This window comes from Myotis myotis, unplaced genomic scaffold (genome assembly GCF_014108235.1).
Source record: "Myotis myotis isolate mMyoMyo1 unplaced genomic scaffold, mMyoMyo1.p scaffold_m19_p_13, whole genome shotgun sequence".
In the NCBI taxonomy this organism is placed as follows: domain Eukaryota; kingdom Metazoa; phylum Chordata; class Mammalia; order Chiroptera; family Vespertilionidae; genus Myotis; species Myotis myotis.
Window position 1 is genome coordinate 55,442,447 of NW_023416317.1, and position 22,451 is coordinate 55,464,897.

General features: G+C 58.9%; 1 protein-coding gene across 7 annotated transcripts in view; it reads left to right on the forward strand.

Annotated features, from left to right (window-relative positions):
• Positions 1-4,402, forward strand: part of ITPR1 (inositol 1,4,5-trisphosphate receptor type 1) — a 171,257-nt gene extending 166,855 nt beyond the window's left edge. For all 7 annotated transcript variants that reach the window (XM_036333366.1, XM_036333367.1, XM_036333371.1 and 4 more), the window contains one exon: positions 3,170-4,402. In XM_036333366.1, coding sequence (XP_036189259.1) covers positions 3,170-3,256 — 87 coding nt within the window. In that variant the 3' untranslated portion in view covers positions 3,257-4,402. The remainder of the gene's footprint in view (positions 1-3,169) is intronic.
• The last annotated feature ends 18,049 nt before the right edge of the window (positions 4,403-22,451 follow it).

A 22,451-nucleotide genomic window follows, 5' to 3' on the forward strand; every position in this document is an offset into this window, starting at 1 on the left:
CACGCACACACACACCACGCACATACACAGCACACACACAAATGTGACGAGGGACTCCGTGCCCTCCCATCTCCTCGCTCCTCACCCAGGACACTACGTGCAGCCCCAGGGGTAGGTCTGGGCTGCATTTAAGCCACCGTTCTGGTTCCCTAGTTGGCCAGGCCCCTGCTGAGTGGCTGCAGGTTCAGGCATGGGCCAGGCCCGAGGAGGGACAGTGGGCCGATGGGCATGCCTGTCGCTGCTGTCCCAGGACTCAGGTCTGCAGACGGTGCCCAGCTCTCGGCCCGGATCGGCGCTTTGCCCCCGAGTGGGGGAGGGTGGGCTCTCCGGCGCCTGAGTCTGCACTGGGCCCTGGTGTGTCGCCCGGCCCTCACCTCCCTGCAAGGCGGCCCCAGAGGCTGCAGGTGGGCGCTCCGGTCTCGGCTGGGTTTTGGGCGCTGCCTGTGCTTTTGTTTTCATGTGTTCTGTCTTTCATGGTTGAAGGACAGGGCTGTGCTCTGATTGCCTTTCACGGTTGACTGTTTAAATTCTTGGTCCTTTTTCTGAAAAGAGCCGTAAGGTTTCAGAACTGCCATCGTGCACCCAAACACGGAGGCCAACATGGCCATTTGGCACAGCTGAGCGAGCACAGCGGGCACCTGTCAGATCCGGGAGGGGGGCCCCTGGTGGGTGGCGTTAGCGTCTGTGGGGCGGGAACTGGGTGGTCCCGCCCTTTCTGAGCTGCTGTTGGGAAGGCGGCCGTTGGAGGTCTCCCCCGAAGGCCTCCCCTGCGAGTGAATTGGAAATTGAACTATTTTTGCACTGGCTGGTGTGGCTCAGTGGATAGAGCATCAGCCTGCAGGCTGAAGGGTCCCGGGTACGATTCTGGTCAAGGGCACGTACCTCGGTTGCAGGCTCCTCCCTGGCCTGGGCTCCCATGGGAGGCAACCATCAATGTGTCTCTCTCGTATCAATGTTTCTCTCTCTCTTTCTCCTTGTGGCTCCCTTCCTTCCACTCTCTCTAGCAACAGGAAAAGTATCCTCGCATAATGATTAAGCGAAAGTAAACCGATCAATTAATATTTTTTAATAAAGAAATTAAACTGGTTTTTTCTCAGAAGATAATCAGGCCACAAAGAAACAGGAGACCAGCGGCCTCTGGTCAGGGGCTCGATCAGGCGCCGTCTGCTTCCGTTTAAAGTGCCCGGGCTGGCGTTTCAGCACAGCTGCTCTTCATTGGGGAAAACTGCTGCTTTCAGGAGGCATCAGAGGACAGGTTTTGTTACATAGCAGACTTTTAACGCAGAGGAGGGGAGCGCCCGGCCCGGGCCACACAAGGCCCTCGAAAGCGTGTGGCCTGGCCCTGCCCGGCACGAGGGCGAGTGAGTGAAATGTCTGACCAAGCAGAGCAGGCTGGTTTTTAGCGGATGATCTGTGTGGCCTGAGAATGATGTTATAGACACGCACGTGGCCCTGGGAGAGGAAGGCCCCCCACTACCCCCCTGCCCCCCGGTTCAGTGCATGTATCTGAGAATCGACTTCGCAAGAAGAGCTGAGTTTCATGGACCTCGGTGCCTGACGCTCACGTTGTTCGGCGTAGAGAGCCCCGCGTTGCCACCAGGGCTGCCGGCTCCTGGCCACGGTGCGGGCCCTGCCCCCCGAAGGGAAAATTCCCAACTGAGACACACAACCCACCGACGACTAGCGAGCAAGGACCTGTGGCTTATTGTTAAAGGGCCATGAAAGAAGGCCATTCACTGGCCAGAGGGCTGGAGACGCAGAAGTGGCCTCATCACTTAGCTATTTTTCCGGATCTGGTCCAGAACCCAGCGTAACAGACAAGGGCAGCGCCGGGGTAGCCGTGTTGGCTTAAATCCCTACTGTTGCCGACGGGGGCTGTTTACAGGGCCAGAAGGTTGGGAAGCATGTGCTATCCCGAGTGCTACGCAGCGATGCCGCTCGCCTGCCCGTGGGATGCGGGCACTGAGTGTGATCTCGTGCACCGTTCACCCCGCGGGGTGTTGGCTGCCTCGCCTCACACTGGTGTGCAGAGCAAACCACCCCCCGCCCTCGGCAACAGTAACGATTTAAACCAAGACAGCCGCCCTGTTCCCCCCACACCCCCACCCCCGTGGGGAGGGCACTGTCCTGACACTTCCCTTCGCCTCGCTCACCTGGGGAGCCTTCGGGGCCTGGGGGCGTCCTGCGTGTCCCTTACGAAAGCTGTGTGGGAAGCGCCGTTTCGGAAACGCTGACTCCTGGGAAAACGTCTGCTAAATCATAAGGCGTTTCCCAGGGGCCGAGGAATAGGACTCCGATTTGAAAACCATGTTTTCTGTAAGGGCCCCGCTTTGTTTCCTCGGGATATTTTGTACCAAAAACTAGTCCAAGCAAAAACCAAGGTTTAAGCGTCGACCACATGACAGCCAGACACTGTCCTGAGACGTGCACACGCACCCTCCCGCTCCCGAGAGGAATCGCCCTGTGCGGCGGGAGAAACTGAGGCAACATCAGACCATAGGAAGCAGGTCTGATGCCAAAGCCCGTTCCTGTCCCTGCTCCGCCCGACTTCCTCGGACTTGAGGAAGCGGAGGCCACGTTAGCTAACGAGCAGGTCACAGGCCTCCTGTCTTCATGGACTTAGGCGCCCGCATCCAATCCAGGGCTGGGACCAACGGGCCTGAGACCCATGTCCGCTAATGCAGAGAATGAAGTCTGTCCCGAAACCCCGGGCGGACCCAGACACCACCCACGGGAGAGCCGGGGGGGGGGGGGGGGGGGCGGGCGGTGCTAGGACTGCCTCTGGCTCTGCTGGGGAGCAGGACCCGGCTGGCCGGCCGGCCGGCGACAGGCTCTGCTGTTCGCTGGGCAGGAAGCGCCCGCCTCCCGGGGAGTCTGGACGCCACTGGGAAGGGGTCTGGGAAGCGGCGAGCGCCCGGCCTTCCTGGTCTGTCGTTTCTTGGTGACAGGGCCACCGGCGACGCCCTGAGTGCCCCGCGCACGGCTGGGCCCCAGAATTCCCCACCTGCCGGCGGGCTCTTTCTGAAGCCGCCTGCGTGTGAGAGATACAGTCTGTGTAGAAAGTGGGTTTCAGTACAAACCATAACCACAGAGGTAAACCTACGGTTCGCCGTAGGCGCTGACGCACAGGAAGTGTCTGGGCTGATGAGGAAACTTTCTGACTTTCCAGATGACAGAACAGAGGAAGCAGAAGCAGCGGATCGGCCTCCTGGGACACCCTCCGCACATGAACGCCAACCCCCAGCAGCCCGCGTGAGCGCCGGGGCGGCTCGCCTCCCATCGCCGGCGTGGGGGCGGCGGTCCCCTGGCCCCGCGGCTCCGGCTGCGTCTGTAAATACTCCGTTTATACTGGATGTACATGATCGCTACTCGAGGTTGGATGTACGTATTGTAATTAGAGTTGGCGCGGTGACCTTTCATTTGTGCCAAAATATATTAAAAATGCCTTTTTTTGGAAAGGACTACAGAAAGCACCTGATTTGCACTTGAACCAGAGCATAGGTTTAAAGCTATAGGACATGTATTTTGTATTTAAATCTAGAATAGCCAGTATTTATGTTTTTTATAAACTGTGCAATACGGTTACGCGATCACAGTGACTCTGTACCCCCCCAGCGTCCCGGAGGGAGCCCGCGTCTTAGGAGCCCGCGTGTTCATATTATGTGACAAATGTCTAACGATGCTGCTGCCAAAATGTAGTGCCGGGGCGCGCAGGCCCGGGGGCCGTGCCACGGAGGCTCCTGTGGGGACACCGTGGCCGTCACTGGTGGCACGGCGCCCCAAGCCTCCCGAGCGGCAAGTCCGCCTTCGTTTTAAGGAGCAACTTCAGCTTCAAAGGTCCTTTTAAGCTTCCAAATGGCTCGTTTAAACTATTTCTCTGCCTAAGAGCTACACTAGAGGCTCAGACGTTAGCTCGTGAAGTTACTAGACTTTCTTAAAGGGGTCCGTGCATCCCGCTGGCCAGTCGATGTCCGCTCCTGGCGGATGTTGGCGTCGCGCTACAAAACACGCCATCGGTGGCCCCTAGGTTATCCGGTCCCCACGGCAGGCGGCCTTTCCCTTGTCTGAGCCTGCGTGCGGCGGGGGCCGCGCGGTGTCTCCATGCAGCCCGCAGAGCCGCGGGGGCTCGTCCCGTGAGCGCTCCGCGTGAGCACGGACACGTGGTTCTTGTGGGAGAGCCGCGTTTGGTTTCTTTCTGTCACGTGATTCTCCTGCGGGTGACGGAGAGTGAGAGGAGACGTTAGCTCTGTTGCTGAGTTTTGTACCTGGATCTCATTTTACAAGAGACTCTTCTGCAAAAAAAAAAAAAAGTTTTAAAAATGTGTTGACAGCAGAGGTCCAGCGAGTGACGCCTGTAAATGCCTGTGTGAGGATCAGTATTTAATAAACGATGCAGACCATGGAGCGGCGGCTGGTGGCTTCCTGCGGCGCGGGGCGGGGCGGGGCAGCGGCTGCAGTGATGGTTTGGGGCCGGTTTAAAGCACAGCCGGTTGGGGACCAGGTGAGTCCAGAGCCACTTACCCGCCTGTCCGTGCAGACGCTGCGGGGAGCGCAGTGACCGCCGCCGGGCGCCCAGGCCCTCACACGCCTGGACCTCGACGTGGCTGTCCTTCCTGGCCGCGGCCAGGGTCCTGCGAGCCCAAGGGTCTTACAAAGCTCCCGCCCCCTCCAAGGGGGGACCTGCCCCTCGTGCAGGCCGGGCTGGGTCCTGGGGCTCTCCTCACCGTCCCCCTGGGCTTTGGGAAATACTGCCATTTCATCTTTAAACACTGAGTCGGTGTCCTTGGTCCGTTACCCGAGGTCCGAGGTCCAGGCGGTTCTCACTCGGCTGTTCTTCTGGAAACGACGGCTGACCCGCTGCCGGGAGGCTGCCCTGCCGCCCGGTGTGGACGCCGCGGGCGTAAACATACAGCGGGCGCTGGTGTGAATGTGGGCGCTGCCGCGGCTCGGCCTCTGCAGCCGCCACACACAGCTTGCTTTCTGTGCCGGGGACTCACCCAGGTCTTCCCAGGGAGCTACGGAGTCTGCTCATCGGGAACCGGGGTAGGGCCCTGACCCCTGCCGCTGTGGGCACAGACCACGCGTGCGGCCGGCTCCCCACACCGCAGCAGGGCGAGCCCAGCCCTTTGCTGGCGGAGGGCACTGCCTCTGTGGGCTGACCATGCAGCGCCTGGTCACCCAGGGAGGCCGGGGCAGTGGAGGCCGGGGCAGTGAGGCGAGGCCCGCGGTTACTTTAAGGCGAATCATGAGACGTGCACCTGACCACTGCGGAGACAGGAATTCAGAAAGATGAATTACAAAAGGGGCACCTGCACACAGAAGCAAGGTTGGGTTTTGCTGAAATAATCCTTTTACAGATTTTAAAAAACAAAACGTGCTTGAAAGAAGGCTTAAGTGCTAGGTGACAGTGAGAGTCAGCTTTAAGACAGGGATCGGAACAGAGGACTCCTGACAGCTCTGGAGACCAGCTCTGTCGCCGGCCACCAAGCAGAGAGAAACATGGGTGTTAAGGCCGAGGAACTGGCCCGGCCCGCCTCCGAATGAGCGCCTCCTGCTCGCTCCTCCCGCCCAGCGAATGGCCGCAGCGCCTCCCAGGCTCCCGGGTCCTCCGCCCAGCCCTGCGGCCACCCTGCCTGGCCTGGCGCTTCCAGCCCTTTCCTCAGGGGCTCGGCCCCTGAAAGTACTGGCTGTGAAGACTCTGTCAGGACCAAACACCGACAGAGAAAAGCTCCTAAAATCTGTTTCACAAGCAAACCTCATGCAAACACCTCTGGTGCCCCTGCGTTTGTGAAAGCGGAGCTCCCCCGCGCGGAGGTGGCGCCCTCCCCGCGGAAACCCGCGGAGATGCTGGTGGGCAGGCCCGCTCCCTCTTCCTTCTGCGCATCACTTGTTAGCAAGCGCCTCGAAGGCTGGAAATCCCCATGAAGATTTCGATTTTACAGAAAGTACCCAAAATTCCACCACTTTTGCATCACAAAGGGCTTGTTAGTTTTGAGTAAAATGCTGTGTGGTTTTTGTGGGTGGCTGCCGCTCAGGACCGCGGGCCTCCCCGGGTATCGGCAGGGCCGCTGTGATGACGAGTGCGAACTGAGCCGATGGCGACTGTCCCAGCAAACATTCCCCGGGAGCTGCGTGCTGAGCAACCCCCACCTGCAGGCTCGCTGGGGCGCAGCTGGCGGTCAGGTGAGCACCAAGCCCGCCCGTGAGGAGCCAAAGGCAGGTCCAGACTCGGGACCTCCAGCTGCTCGCATTTCCAACTCCTCTGATAAAACAGATCCTAGCTCGCCGGGTCTTACATTTAAAAACACAAGAGCCGGCCGGGGTGGCTCAGGGGCTGAGCGTCGACCTACGAACCAGGAGCTCACGGTTCGATTCCCGGTCAGGACACATGCCCGGGGTTGCGGGCTCCATCCCTAGGGCGTGCAGGAGGCAGCCGATCCATGATTCTCTCTCATGGATGCTTCTATCTCTCTCTCTCCCTCTCCCTTCCTCTCGGAAATCAATACAAATATATTTAAAAAATAAAAATAAAAGCAAAACATGACCAGAGGAGAAGCTGGCGATGCTGAGAACGCGGTAAGGTCACGAAAGCATGTGAAAGAGAATCCCAACACCTCGCGGGGGAACTGCGAGCCGCCCCCCCCCCCCCCCCCCCCCCCCCCGCCGGAGAGAAGCGAGGTCCCCCCACCACAGAGGAAGCCTGCGGGGCGGGAGGAAACCCCCGGGCGAGTTCTGAGCAACAGCGAGCCCCACAACAGAAAGTGCGTGCGCGCAGGAGCCGCGCGTGGAAACTCTGGGCCAGCGTTTCTGTCGCTGCCCCACAAGGGTGGCGGGTCCCCCCTGCAAAGAACGAAACTCGCGACGATCCAGGAACCTAACCTGCGAGCTGTTGAGTCCCCTCCCACGTGCCGGTCGGCGGTGGCGGCCCACACGGTCCTGTGGCCACTGTCCAAGTCCTCTGGGCGAAAACAAGTTCCGTGAGAAACTGGAACGAGGTTTGGGTGCAAAGTGTTCGTCTCCTGTGGGCCCACGGGGCAGCCTGGAGGACTGGGGAGACCTGTGTCCTTTCTTTTTCCCTAAATATGTTTTTATTGACTTTTAGAGGGAGAGAGAGAGAGAAGCATGGATGAGAGCGAGACATCCATCGGCTGCCTCCCGCGCGCCCCACACTGGGGGTCAAGCCCACAGCCGGGCAAGTGCCCTGACCGGGAATCAAACCGGCGGCCCCGCCGCGCATGGGGCCGCCCTCGGCCAACTGAGCCACATCAGGGCCCTGACTGGAGCAGGGTCCCCGTCCCTGTCACTATCCCCCCACCCGAGAGAGCTCGTGCGGAAAGGCGATCCGTGTCACGGGTCTGGCTACACCCCACGCGTGTTACTTCCCGTTCCTCTGCATCACGGCCGTTCCTTTTTCTCACGCCCGTCCACCGCCCTGCAGACCCTGCGTGACCAGCGCTGCTTTCTGTTCCTGCCCCGGGGCCGGGTTCCCGCTGTGGGACCCGAAGTCCCTGTGCCTTCAGGGGCACCGGGGTCATGCTAAATGGATCCCTAACGTCCGAAAACCGGCTCGCGGCTTCCATGTACTTGTTCTCACACTTGTGACCGGGGCTGACCTCAAAGGTGACTTCTGTTTTGTTTTTTTGTTATTTTTATTTTTTGTTAATCCTCAACCGAGGGTATTTTTCCATTGATTTTGAGAGAGAGTAGAAGGGAGGGGGAGAGACAGAGAGAGGGACATCTACATGAGACAGACATCAACTGGCTGCCTCCTGCACACGCCCTGACGGGCAACAGTGGCCGGGGTCACGCCTGCAACCCAGGTGCGTGCCCTTGACCAGAATCAAACCTGCTTCCCTTAGTCCATAGGCCGATGCTCTATCCACTGCACCAACCGGCCAGGGCTGACTTCTGTCTAAAACGTGTCATGGAAAGACGTTTTTTCTTGGGGATGAGGATGGGGAGCTACCATTAGGCAGACGCTGCCTGGTCCTAACCTGGACTCTTCCGTTCAACATCCTGTGCACGCGCCGCCCACGGCTCACAAGTCGCCGGCCTGAAGCCCGGGTTCTCCATCGCTTCAAGGACTCTCAGGGGGTGCTCACCGCTGCCTGATGTTCCTTTCAATCAATCCTGACAGCAGCCCAGTGCTCGTCTGCCCTCCGTCCACTCGGCATCTCCCCTGGTGTGGACACGGCCCCTCTACCCTGTCTCCGAGCACCCGGCGTCTCCCCTGGTGTGGACACGGCCCCTCTACCGTCTCCGAGCACCCGGCGTCTCCCCTGGTGTGGACACGGCCCCTCTACCGTCCCCAAGCACACGGCGTCTCCCCTGGTGTGGACACGGCCCCTCTACCGTCCCCAAGCACACGGCGTCTCCCCTGGTGTGGACACGGCCCCTCTACCGTCCCCGAGCACACGCGGCGTTTCTGCAGGCGCTGTGGAGAGCGCCGCTCACAGGCCAGGACCACACCCAGCAGGAGGCCATGAAAGTGCAGATGAGACCTCACGCTCCTGCCCGCTTCCCTGCCCCGGAGACCACTCTCCTCCAGCCTCACCCAGGGCCTCCCTCCTCCCCCCACCCCCAACCCCACCCCCACCACGAAATACAAGCTTCCCATCAGCTTCAAGCACATCCTGAAAATCAGAGTCTTTATCGTGCAGAGCGAGTTCAGCCCCCAGGACCTAACCACTCCCACCTAGACCGGCCCCTGACCAAACCAAAAGAGAAGAGAGTCCGGCTCAGGGCAGCCGCCTTCCCAGCAGCTCTGCTCTCCCCGACGCCCCCTCGCAGGGGAAGCCTCCATCTAGGAGGCGACTGGTGGCCAGACCAGAAGTCAGACCTGGGCGGCCAAGGCCAACCGCGGGCCCACACGGCACCACCCTCTGCACGCCGTCCGTCCCTCGTCCCTCCCGGCGCCAGGTGCCAGGTGCCAGGCTGCCCGCGAGGGGCCGGGGGCCTCCACTCGGCCCTGCCCACCTGGCAGGAGCATCTGCCGCCAGGGAGAGCGCTGAGAGACGCAGAGGGAAGTGGGCACCTCCGGGCGGCACCGCTCACCTCAGTCCCTGCCAAGGAAAGGGGCTGCGTGCACTTTGGGGGGGAAGCCTCGCAGGCCCTCCCTTACTCTGGGGGGGTCTGAGCCAGCGAATCGGGGTCTTTCCTAAGGAAGGAGTAGCCAGCAGTGGCCCAAACGGAGGTGCACACAGAACAAGTGGCCGTTTGGTCCTGTAACTAACCGTCACCACAAGGCCTCCGGCCGCAGCAGCCCCGCTTCCCCACCCCAGCCCTCCTCCCCGTCCCCTGCAGCCCAGGGGCCCCAATCTCTCTCCCTCCTTTCAAGTCGTACAGCAGCTAAAGATGACAATCCCCGTGAAAGCATCACTTCAACCTCTCGAGCGCCTCCTCCCCGCGCTGTCTGCACCCCGCCCTCGGCTGACAGGCGGGAGGGCACCCCCTCTGCGCCCATGAAGGAGCCTTGGCCATCTCAGCTCTTCCCCCCCCTCCCCGCCCCCAAGAGACCGAGCCCCGCTTGGGTGATTTAAGGAGAGCCTGGCCATGGGGATAAATCATTATGATTCGTCTGCATAGGAGCAGAGACAACGTGGAGGAATCTGAAAAGCATGATGTTCACACCGAAGTCAGATTCAAGAGGCTGCGTGAACTGTCACTCCGTGGACGTGGCAACCTGGACGAGGCGAACGTGGGGCCAGAAACCCGATCAGAGACGGAGACAAGGGTCCGGAAGGGGGGTTATTACAAAGGGACACGGGAGATGTTGGCGATGGAAACATGTCAGTGGTTACCTGACTTTAGCAGGTTCTCAGACTTCATAGAACTGTAACCTAAAAAGGGGAAATTTCACTACATGCAAATTAGACTTCAGTAAACTTGACCTAAACTTTAAAAAAAGAGAGAGAGGAAGAAAGGGCCAGACCCCAGATGTTGCGTTTTAACCTGCAACCAGGGGATGCTGACCTGCCGACGCGCCTTTCTGCTTCCCTGCACTCTGGGGCCTGGGATTCATCTATCGGAGCGCGTGGGAGGTTAGGCAAACTGCCCGTGGGGAGTGAGGTGGGGAGAGCAGAGAGCCTGGGGCGGCGGGGGGGGGGGGGGGGGTAGGATTCTGAAAAGCTTGTGTTTCAGAACTTGCAAACGGCCCAGCCCTGAGGTCTATTGGTGCCTCACAACCAAACACGCGGGGGCCTGAGACACACGCAGGCGCCTCCCACCCTTCCGCTCTTCTGCCTCGGAAGCGGGCTGGCCGGGCTGGGAGGAGACCCAGGGAGGGTCCCGTCTTGGCCTCTGTCAGTGGCTGGAGGGTCTGCTCCCGCCCCAAGACCAGAAACGTCACGCTGACCGATGCTTCTGCCGCCCTCATCCCCTTAGCGGGACCCTGGGGACTCCATCAGTCCCATCACAAAGTCCGTAACATGATCACATCGGCGGCATTCCCGCTGCACGGAAGGGGGCAGAGTCACAGGGTCGGGCATGAGGACAGGGCCGCCGTCCAGAGGCCACTCATCTGCCTGCCACAGATGCCCACGCAGACCCGAGGCCGACGGGTGGGCACAAGACGAGCAAAACAAGCCACCTGCTTCCACACGCAGCTGCCCTGAATACACTCGGGAAAGTCGGCCTCTTACCCAAACAGGCCGCGGGCGTGACCCTACAACCTCACAGCCTGTCCCGTCAGACCTTGACCTTCATCGCTGATACTCGTGAACAACCAGAAAGAACTCTAAGAAAACGTGTGTTTGCTGTTTTAGACAAACACAAATACACACGTCTTATTTCCCTTGTGAGAACAACACTTTAAAATCAGGACCAGGCGAAGTCCAAAACAAAACAAAAGCGACCATAACCTTCCCAACCAGATAATCCTTGTTGATTAAAAAAAGCCAGTGCACACGTGTGAGATTAGAAAACTCCAGGAACGCGCCAGGCACAGCTCTTCCCTGGTGACCTGTCCGGTCAGATTCTTCGCTCGCTTTCTTTTATTAATGAATTTTAAGAGTTTCGTTTTTTATAATCCAGTTGCCAGTTTTTTATCAAATACACATTTTGCAAATATTTATATCCTGGTCTGTGGCTTATTTTTTTCATTTTCTTAGCGGAGCTTTGCAAAGACCAAACGTGTTTAATTTCTATGAAACTCAGTTTATCATTTTTTTCCTTTTGTGGTTCATGTGTTTTGTGTCCTAAGAAATCTTTGCCTAACGGAAGTCCCAAAGCTTTCCTCCTGTTTTCTTCTGTGCTCCTACGCAAGGGTGGAAATGTGCCATAGCCACTGCACAGAAATGACTCCCCCTGGTTAAAACTGACATGGGAGACCTGAGACTGTAAAACTCTAAGAAAACCCACGGGGAAACGCTGCAAGAGCAACGATTCCTGCAACATGACTCCAGAGGACAAGCAACAATAGCAAAAAATAGGCGAGTTGGGACTACGGCAGGCTGAAAAGCTTTCCCTCAATAGCGTGAAAAGGCAACCCATGGAAAGAGGACCTATTTGCAAATTGATACGGGGCTCCCAGCCAGAATACGCAAGGCACCCCCACTATCCAACAGCAAAGCACAACCTCGTTAAAAATGGCCCAGAGCCCTGGCTGGTGTGGCTCAGTGGATAGAGCATCAGACTGTGGACTGGAGGGTCCCGGGTTCGATTCTGGTCAAGGGCACATGTCTGGGTTGAGGGCTCGATCTCCAGGGGGGGGGGGGGGGGGGCGGGGGGACCTTGCAGGAGGCAGCCGATCAATGATTCTCATCACTGATGTTTCTCTTTCTCTCTCCCTCTCTGAAATCAATAAAAAAATATTTTTTTAAAAAAAATGGCCGAGAGATTTGAATAGGCACTTCTCCAAAGAAGAGATACCAATGGCCAGCAGCTAGAGGAAAAGGTGCTCAGCGTCACTAAACATCAGGGGGAGGTAAGTCAAACCGCAACGAGATACCACTCACACCGGCTGGGTGGCTGTTCGTAAGAAAACAGAAAACTCCAGGTGCCGAGGCTGTGGAGGGCCGGAGCCGCTGTGCCCTGTGGGTGGGGATGCCACGTGGTGCAGCCACTGTGGTGAACAGTAAGGAAGTGCCTTAAAAAATTAAAACTATCGCGACCACCTGACCCAGCAATCCCATTTCTGGGTATTTATTTTAAAAAAATTGAAATCGGGATCTCAGGGAGGCAGCTGCACTCCCGTGTTCCCCGCAGCACATCCACCGCAGCCAAGACGTAGAAACAACCTGAATGTGCAGGACAGAGGTGGATGGAGACGCCGTGGCACGGCCACGCCGGGGAGCAATGCAGCCGTGAGCAGGAGGAGAGCGTGTCCTCCGTCCACGCCGGGGAGCAATGCAGCCATGAGCAGGAGGAGAGCGTGTCCTCCGTCCACGCCGGGGAGCATACGCAGCCGTGAGCAGGAGGAGAGCGTGTCCTCCGTCCACGCCGGGGAGCATACGCAGCCGTGAGCAGGAAGGAGAGCGTGTCCTCCGTCCACGCCGGGGAGCATACGCAGCCGTGAGCAGGAAGGAGAGCGTGTCCTCCGTCCACGCCGGGGAGCATACGGAGCCGTGAGCAGGAAGGAGAGCGTGTCCTCCGTCCACGCCGGGGAGCATACGCAGCCGTGAGCAGGAGGAGAGCGTGTCCTCCGTCCACGCCGGGGAGCAATGCAGCCGTGAGCAGGAGGAGAAGCGTGTCCTCCGTCCACGCCGGGGAGCATACGCAGCCGTGAGCAGGAGGAGAGCGTGTCCTCCGTCCACGCCGGGGAGCATACGCAGCCGTGAGCAGGAAGGAGAGCGTGTCCTCCGTCCACGCCGGGGAGCATACGCAGCCGTGAGCAGGAGGAGAGCGTGTCCTCCGTCCACGCCGGGGAGCATACGCAGCCGTGAGCAGGAAGGAGAGCGTGTCCTCCGTCCACGCCGGGGAGGCATACTCAGCGTAGCAGGAAGGCGAGCGTGTCCCCGTCCACGCGGGGACATACGGAGCCGTGAGCAGGAGGAGAGCGTGTCCTCCGTCCACGCCGGGAGAGCATACGGAGCCGTGAGCAGGAGTGAGAGCGTGTCCTCCGTCCACGCGGGAGCATCGCAGCCGTGAGCAGGGAGAGCTGTCCCTCGTCCACGCGGGGAGCAATGCAGCCGTGAGCAGGAGGGAGAGCGTGTCCTCCGTCCACGCGGGAGCATGCAGCCGTGAGCAGGAGGGAGAGCGTGTCTCCGTCCACGCCGGGAGCATACGCAGCCGTGAGCAGGAGGAGAGCGTGTCCTCCGTCCACGCCGGGGAGCATACGCAGCCGTGAGCAGGAGGAGAGCGTGTCCTCCGTCCACGCCGGGGAGCATACGCAGCCGTGAGCAGGAGGAGAGCGTGTCCTCCGCTACAAAATGGATGGAACTTGAGCTCATTGTGCTACATGGAACAAGCCAGTCCCCGGAGGTTCGATATCGCACGATTCCGCCTTCATGACTCATCGCACGCAGTCAGGGTCGTCAGAGCAGAAGGACGGTTCGTTCCACTGAGGCACGAACACAGGTTAACGCGTCCAGCTCTGAAGTCTAAGCCCCTTGCTCAAAAATGCTCATCGCCTAACAGCAATTTGATGAGCAGATTTTAAGTACTTGAGATGTGTTTCAATTTTTGACCCCTTTACTGAACTCATAAGATTTCGTGATTTCATTGGAAACAAAGAAAAAATAAATAAAACGTTAACGGAAACTAGTGTTCCTCAGTGAAACACTGTAAATATCCGGGATTTCGGTCAGCTTGCCTCTTAAAAGGCGTAACCTTCCAGGGCGGTTCTTCTCTCTCAAAAAAGGGAGAGACGATGTCAGAGGAAGACGTCCAGGCGACACGGCCCCATCCCGCGTCCGATGCGGCGAAGTGAACAGATGGACACAGGTGACGTGTAAGCGGAACCGGCTGAGCGACGGCTGCCGGGGCGTCTGCAGCCGCTCTGCAGGCGCGGTTAAATGCTGTGCAACTGCAGCTGTGAGCGAGACCACGGGCAACTAGCTCTTTCAAGCCCGTTTCAGGAAACTGGAACATGGGCAGGTCAACAACTGTTTAAAATACTGAAATGAAAAAGTCCAACCACGGAGCTGCTCTTACGCTTCCGGTGACATTATTTTTTAATAATTATTCACAGAAAACACCCACCAAATGGCCACCTTTTCCAACAAGGAGCTACGTGGGGACAGACCACTGGCCCCGGCACACACCGGCCAGCCTCCGGGGGCCGGGGGCACGCAGCCCCGGGCACGTCCCTGAGACGCACGGTGTCGCACACACTGTGCGGTCACGGGAGGTTGACACAGAGCCGGTCACATCCTGGCGAAGCGTGTTGTGTGAACACCGGCCCATAAACAGAAACCGCCGCTGAGCAACATCATGGGTTTATCCCTGATCCTGTGCCAGCAGCAGGTTCTTTCCAGAACCAACAGCAGGGCGGTTTACTCAACACGCTGCAGAAGCCAGGGCGCGTCACCCTCCCCTAAATAATATCACAGACGGGTTTTCCCTGAACTCCTGCAGCAACAGGCTCTCAAAGTGGTTCCTGGCAGAAAGAGGTGAGGTGAAGGTCAAAAGGCATGTCTGCAACAACCAATAAGTCACAGCTTTTCCGGACCACCCTCGCAACCATGCAGGCTGGGGTACCATTGAGACCAAAAAATAAATAAAAATAAAAGAGAGGTGATGCAGCACAGAACACGAGTGTTTCAAGCTCTCAACACGGGGCCATGGCGGCCGTCGAAGATCACCTGGTCTCGCCAGCGCCCCTCCTAAGTGCCGACACTTTCGTGCCAAGTTACGCCAGGACACTCCCTGGCCGCCCCCGATGCAGGTCCGCCGCCGTCCCGTCTCCATCATCACAACGAATTCAGAAAAAGAGCAATGACACGCTTCCCGTCACCTTTCCGAAACACAGCGACTCGCCCGGCCGGGAAGTTAGGACCCCGAGGCCTGGAGGGCGGGGACACACGGGAGTGTGTGCATTCAGCAGGAGCGGCCGCCCGCCGGCCCCCTGGCGAGCCGCAGAGCAGAAAGGACCTCTGTCCTCGGGCACCTGGCCCTGTCTGTGTCCACACCCCCCACAGCCTGGAGGCTCTGAAACCAGCACCTGTACCCCCAAGCCCGGCCCCGAAGCCGGTGACCAGGGCTATGAGCCCACCTGGCGCCAGGCAGGAGGCTGGGCACCCACACCCCCTTCTAGGCCCAGGCTCCCACCGACGGGGGCCAAGCCACCAGGGGGCCCCGGGGGAGCCCTGGCACCAAACCATCCTGGCATCTGGGTCTTGCGCGGGGCCAGGGGACAAGGGCGTGCGGGGTGCTCACATACTCACTAGGCAGGGCGTGTTGTGACATGCACGCGTCCCTCCTTGGCCACTCCGGCGGAGTGGGGAAACTGAGGCCTGGGCTCCGTGACCCCAGAGGTCACAGCCAGAGGTCACGGAGCCCCTAGCGGTGGAGACGGGCCTGGAAGGCTTGTCTTTGCGATTCTCCACGTGGTACTAGTACCAGTGCCTCTGCAGGCCGGCCCGGCCAGAGGGTCCCCCGCCCTGGGCTCCTCCCCGCCCCCCACCTTGGACTCCCCACCCTCCACCCCCCCGCCCTGGGGCCCCGCTGCCCTGGGGCCTGGGCAGGGACGCTTCCCTCCCGGAACGTTTTCCCGGCAGCAGCCTGGTCGCCAGGGGAAACCGGCGGCCCGCCCCGGGCCCCGCCCGCCGCCAGCTGCAGGGCACCACGCCAGGCTCGGCCGCCTGTTCCCAGGCGCTCCCTCCTCCGCCTTCACCCCGGTGCCACCTCCGCCCTCTCCCGGCCCCGTGTGCGCCTGCGCCTGGCCCCGGAGCCCCGGCCGACCGCTCACGTGGGCCGCCGCACCGCCGCCGCCAATGGTGAGGCGGGGCCTCGCGCTCGCCACGCCCCCTAGGTGCCCCGCCCCCTCGAGGGACCTTCGCCTCGCGCATGCGCCTCCCGGTCCGGCTGACAGCCGAGGGCTCCTGCGGGCCGCGTGCTGTGTGCACGTGCGCGGTCGGCCCCGCGGGGTCTGCACCTGCGGGAGGCGGCGGAGCCCGGGAGCTCTGTCCAGGGCAGGGGTTCTCAGCCTCGGCTGCACATTAGAATCACCTGGGAAGCTTTTTAAAATCCTGATTTCTGGGCCTCATCCTCCGGAAATTCTGTTTCTTTGTGATGGGGTGAGGCCACAACATTCGTAACAGAGAAACAGAATTTCCGGAGGATGAGGCCCAGAAGTCAGGATTTTAAAAAGATTCCCAGGTGATTCTAATGTGCAGCCGAGGCTGAGAAGCACTGATCTGGTGGGAAGGCGGGTGGTGCCTCGGGCTGCACACACTGCCCTTCTGTTCTTGTCAGAGGCGAATGAGAAAACTGCGCCAGATTTTCCCACTTTATGGCTAAATGCACCTCAGTGATCAGGAGACCAGCAGGGCCTGGGGAGGGCGGGGCTGCGCGTGGCGGGATCGCTGGAGCTCTGCCTGCGGGCGGGGTCTCCCACCTCCCAGCAGGGGAGCAGGTCTCACCTGGGGGCGCGCCCCTGGCCGGCGGCCTGCGCCGGAGGCTACAGGGCGCTGAACGCTCAGAGACACAGTGTCTTCCATTAACCCAGTCGCAGCAAGGCCTGTGCCGCCTTCTCGTGGATCGAGCCATGAAGAAAAGGTAGGGCCGTATCTAGGCTGCGTTGCTCTATTCAAAACCCGAAATTGGTACCTTGGTCGTCTGTATTCGTTTGCGGTGGGTCCCTCCACGAAGCCACGTGTCCCCCGAGAGCGGGGAGCGTTTTGTCGCTTGTTTATGACACTCCTGGGAAGGTGTCGCGCCGGCCTGGGATTAGACGGGGCGTCCCTGATGCAGGGCTTTGCGGAGCGAGTGTCCCTCGGCTGTGCATTGGGCAGCAGATGGCTGTGCTTGATGGTGGGTTCCCGGGGACGGTTTTTTAGGTGGACCCCTGGATGCCAATACCACGGGAACATGGCCCCGGATCTGCTACTCAACCCCCACATTTCATGTTCTTGTTACTATAGAATTGTTGCTACGGGTGTTTTTCCTTCTACTCTTGGCGGGGGTCAGTTTTACTGAAGATTATTGTCAGAAGGCCAGAAGGATAGGAGAAGGATTAAGGAACAATGAGAATTGAACAACTAAAAAATATTTTACAGTCAGACCTCGGAGACGAGCAATAAATCAAGTGCTAATCTTTTTGCTGGTGGAGGGTTTGCTGGTGGAGGGTCTTGCCTTCGATTTGTGAAATTCACACCTGTGAACAGCGGTAAAGCCGGGCGCAATTAAAACGAGGTGAGAGCCCGGCCGGCGTGCTCAGTGTTTGAGCGCCAACCGGTGAGCCAGGAGGTCATAGTTTGATTCCCAGTCTGAGCACAGGCCCGGGTTTCAGGCTCCATCCCCAGCGGGAGGCGTGCAAGAGGCAGCGGATCCATGATTCTCTCTCATCACTGATGTTTCTCTCTCTCTCTCCCTCTCCCTTCCTCTATGAAATCATTAAAACTATATTTTAAACAAACAAATGAGGTGTGCCTGCACTGCCCTGAGACCTTCACTTTGGGGTTCCGTTTGCCACGGTCTCCCCAAAGATTATAGAACTCAGTGACTGCTCACGGGTGGATCCACATCTTTCTCCGTCACTTTCTAAAGAATATCGTTCCTGCCTTTGGTCCGTGCGACCTAAGTTGGAGTCTTGTCCGAATGGAAGCGCGGGCGGAGGTGTGGGAGGCAGTGGCGGGCGTGACGGGAAGGGGCGGGAGGAGGTGCGGGCTGGGGAGAGAACAGCCAGAGCCTAGATCAGGGGTGGGCAAACTTTTTGACTCGAGGGCCACATGGGTTCTTAAACTGGACCGGGGGGCCGGATCAAAAGCATGCATGGAGTGTTTGTGTGAACTAATATAAATTCAAAGTAAACATCATTACATAAAAGGGTACAGTCTTTTTTTTTTTTTTTTAGTTTTATTCATTTCAAACGGGCCGGATCCGGCCGCGGGCCATAGTTTGCCCACGGCTGGCTTAGAGAAAGAATGAATGGAGCCAGCAAGCAAGTGGCTGAGCTTATGGCCAACGAATGACCTCCTTGACCCTGAGGACTCACGTGTTGCTCGTGGTGACCAAAAGCCATGACCGTGTCCTCGTTGGAGGAGCCCTGAGAATTCCAGCAGTCAAGTAGGAAGGACACGGGCAGGGCTTGGTAGGTGGGTGCCAGGAAGGTGACCTGGGACCCCGTAGATCTCCACGCACGTTGTTTCGGCGTCTCCACCCCACCCCCAAGTGGGAAATGCGAGGCCTGCGAAGGAGCAGGTGGGGAGCCCAGGGGCCTGAGGACAGAACATGCCAGAGGCCGAGCTCCTAGGAGGCTGATGAGGGAGGGAGCAAGCCAGCCCTCAGCTGCTCGTGGAACACAGGCTCTCAGCACCCAGCAGCGAACAAGTGGATCGTTCACTCGTCGTGCCTCTGTCCACAGTCTCCCCAGCCCCACCTTCCAGGCTCACGCAGGTTCTGCCTCGGTGGGAGGCGGGCGGGAGCTAGGCAGGACCTCGGAGCTCACGGTGAAGCATTCCTCGGTGACTTGGCCGGCACGACGCAGCTCGTTAGGGACAGAGGCAGGGTCAGTGCCACGGCCTCCCTCTTGGGGGCCGTCGCTCTTCCCGTGTGTCTCCACACCGGCCGCCATCCTTCCACGCTGTGCGCATGCCCTGCCGTCCACCAAGACGTGAGGCTCTTGTCCGTCCCCTTGGCTTGGTTGGTGACTGACCAGTGGGTGCAGGGGACGCGGCGTGCTGGACTCTGAGCTCCGCTTTCAGAGGTCTGGCAGCCCCCTCGTCCCCCTCTGGGGAGCCAGCCGCCATCTTTAATGAGGCCTGGGCCAGACCAGAGTGCTGCGGTGGGGCCCGATGGGGGAGGGTGGGGAACAGCAGACATGTGAGGGGGCCCTGCTGGCCCCCACCGAAGCCCACGGGGCAGAGCTGCCCAGCCGACCTCTACCCCACTTCCCAACCCAGAGACCCACGGGCAGCAGCCGGTGAAGCCCTGCCCCCACCCCCCTCTGTTAATACTGACTTGACCATCACAATTAAGAAATCAGGAGACTACGGATAGGTTTTAGAAGCCTTTTATTTAACATTTTTTATTGATTGATTTTAGAGCGAGGAAGAGAAACATCGATTTGTTGTTCCACTTATTTACGTATCCATTGGCTGCTGCTTGCGTGTGCCCTGACCGGGGATTGAACCCAAAACCTTGGGGTATTGGTACAACTCTCTAACCAACTGAGCTACCCGGCCAGGGCCTCAGAAGTCTTTCTTTATGGAACCTTAAAAACCAACATTCCCACGTGTGTCAACAGCTCTTAGCATGACAGCGTGGTTTTCTGCTCTAAATTAGCGCGGACACTAACTCTGTCATTCGAATCACAGTTCATTAACTTGCTGATCAGCCAACCCCGAGAGGGGCAGAGTCGGTCATGCTTGGCATTTAACTGGAACAAAGTTTCCCCCCAAGCTTAGCGCTCGCCTTGTCCGATGCTGCATTTCAGACCACGGAAAACTCAGTGGCTCCAGACAACACGGCTTGCGTGGCTCCCCGTCGTGCAGTCTGGGCAGGGCTCCCAGGGGACAGCGGTCTCTGCGCCACTCGGCACCGCCAGGGCTGGCACGACGCCTGCCCCTGGGGTCCCTCCAGCCTGGGGGCCTCAGGCGGGTTCGCACGCTACCCTGTCGGCTCCGGGACACTAGAACACAGTCCCCCAAAAGGGGTCCCAGCAGAGAAGCTGCGTCACTCTGCAAGGCTGAGCTACGATGCGACGGCACCCTGCCCTGGCGGGGGGGGGGGGGGGGGGGGGAGCAGCCGGAGGGCCAGGTCGGTGCCGCCATATCTGGAAGACACAGCCCCACGCGCCCCAGCATCCAAACTCCGCATCTGAAGTTCACGCGACGGATAAAATCTCGAGAAACTCATTCCAGGAGCTGTGATATGGAAACAGCAGCAGCAGCGAACGTTACTAATTGCAACACCTCGGACAGCCGTGTTCCTTATCGACGACGTGGCGGAGGGCGACCGCGTCTCTCCCTCTCCCCGGGGATTCGGCTGTGAACTGGGCAGCGCGGAAATGAATGGTCCCCTGTTATTGCTGTTCTGCACCCCTCCCCACCTCCTTAAAAAATAGGCCCACTGCTTGCGGTTGAGACAAGTAGGGCATTCATAGCAGCGTGGAGACCGTCTGACTATGATCTGGCTCGGGCAACCGCATACTCGAAAGAAAATTTGTTTCGTATGCTCGGCAGCAAGCCTCGGGTGCATACTAATGCCTTGCATCTCTGCATGCGCACGCACGCACCACACACGCCACCCGCCACCGGCCCCTCTCCCTCAGGCCTTCCAGCCTCAGCCCAGCTCACCTGGGATTGTTTTTTGTGTGTTTTTTTTTTAAACCTGGCAAGGCCACATCAACAGTACGTGATGCCTGTCTAACTGTTGCCTGGCAACGCCCGAAAGCTCAGGACCGGAAGGAAAGTGGGAACCTCCTGCAGTCCTGATAGGAATCACGCTGTGCCCAAGACTTAATTAGCCAAATTGAAGTCCGTGGTGAGCAGCAAAGTTAACCTTTCTCCGATGGCAGAAACGTGTCCCAGGCCACGTACCAATTAGAGAGCTGCGATACATCTGCAGCGTTTTGTAGTTGTTTTGAAACTGTTACGAGTAAAAGATAAATATCCAGTAAAAATTCGCCATATAGCCCTGGCCGGCGCTCAGTGGTTAGCGTGCAGCCCATGGACCCAAGGTTTGTGTGTTCCTTTCCCGGTCAAGGGCACGTACCCTGGTTGCGGGTTCCCCAGCCTGGTTGGGGCAAGTTGGGAGGCAGCCAATTGGTGTGTCTCACACCAGTGTTTCTCTCTCTCTCTCTCTCCCTCCTCCCTCCCTTCTACTCTCTCTAGAAATCGATGGAAAAAATATCCTCCGGTGAGGATTAACAACAACAAAAATTTGCCATATATTCCTTGCAGATTTCCGTGCCTGTGCTAACTCCTTCTCTAGCTGCGCTCTGGCCTCTACACCTAGCTTTTCCCGCCTATCTTCCTAAACCAGGGGTCCTCAAACTTTTTAAACAGGGGGCCAGTTCACTGTCCCTCAGACCGTTGGCGGGCCGGACTATAGTTTAAAAAAAAACTATGAACAAATTCCTATGCACACTGCACATATCTTATTTTGAAGTAAAAAAACAAAACGGGAACAAATACAATATTTGTATTTGCCTGTGGCCCGCGGACCGTAGTTTGAGGACCCCTGTCCTAAACTGTTTCAGCCTTATCCGAAGATATGATTTCATAGCTATTTAACGTCGGTTCCAGGCCAGCTCTGTAGACCCCGCTTTGAAGTCTACCCCCCAGCTGCACGACCAAAAACTTCAGTGCGCGTCAAGTAGTTGCATTTCAAATTGTCTTCTCCACCACGCGCCAGGGATTCTGCTGGTCAGCTGACTCCTAGCACTTGCCGCCCGGGAACGAAGTGCATCTGATATTCCGTGAACAGAACCTTCCCTGACCACGCGGGCCGTCACCCTCCTGGGGAATTTTCATTTCCGTGTCAAACCCAGCAGTCCAAGGAGATTTCTGCAAGCCGCACGGCAGCACAGTGAGGAGGGAGGCTGTCCTTAGCCGAAACATCTCACCAGTTCCGTTCATTGTCAGACCAAATAAATCTGTTTTTAAAAGCGTTTGTTAGGACAAAGCAAAGGGGGTGGCCTTCCAGCGAACGGGGACGTGTCCTGTGGAGAGGTCGCTGTCACCCAAAGAACCCTAATTGCGAAGGAAAAACTCGGGGCGCGTCTTAGTCACAGCAGAGGAGGCGCACGGCTTCTCGGGTCGTTTCAAAGAAGAGCCCAGTCAGAGGAAGCTGCCGATCGGCACATCTGGCCAAATAAGGCCAGGCCAGCCGGCAGCGCGGCCCTGCCCCTGCCCCTGCGCCCGCCCCTGCCCCTGCCCCTGCGCCCGGCCACAGTCACCAAGGAAGCGGGGTTCTGAAAGTAGCGACACACTCACAGGGATTCTCAGAAAAGCCCTTTCCATTGCGAAGTGAGAAAGTTACTGAAATTGACCTCATGTATGTGCAGCCTCTCCCCCCCCCCCCCCCCTGGCGGCGAGGGAAGCTCTGAGTCGGCCTGTCAGCTTGCAGCTCAGGTTGACTTGAGGCCATCAGCTTGGTGACTCTGCAGAATTTCCTACAGTGGCCGATGGCTGGGCCTCTCTCAGCCCCACAGGAGCGGTTCAGCAGGTGTTTCAGGTTCCCTGGGGGCGGGGGGGGGGCTCCACCCTAGAGAGAGGCCCCCGACCCCACCCCGGGGCCCTTTCCAGCCCTGGCGTTGAGGCTGCGGCGGAAGCTGCGTTTGGGAGCTAAAGGATCGCCTGTCGCTTCACCTCATCTCTCCGAGCACGCTCCCCGTGGCCCCCGGGAAG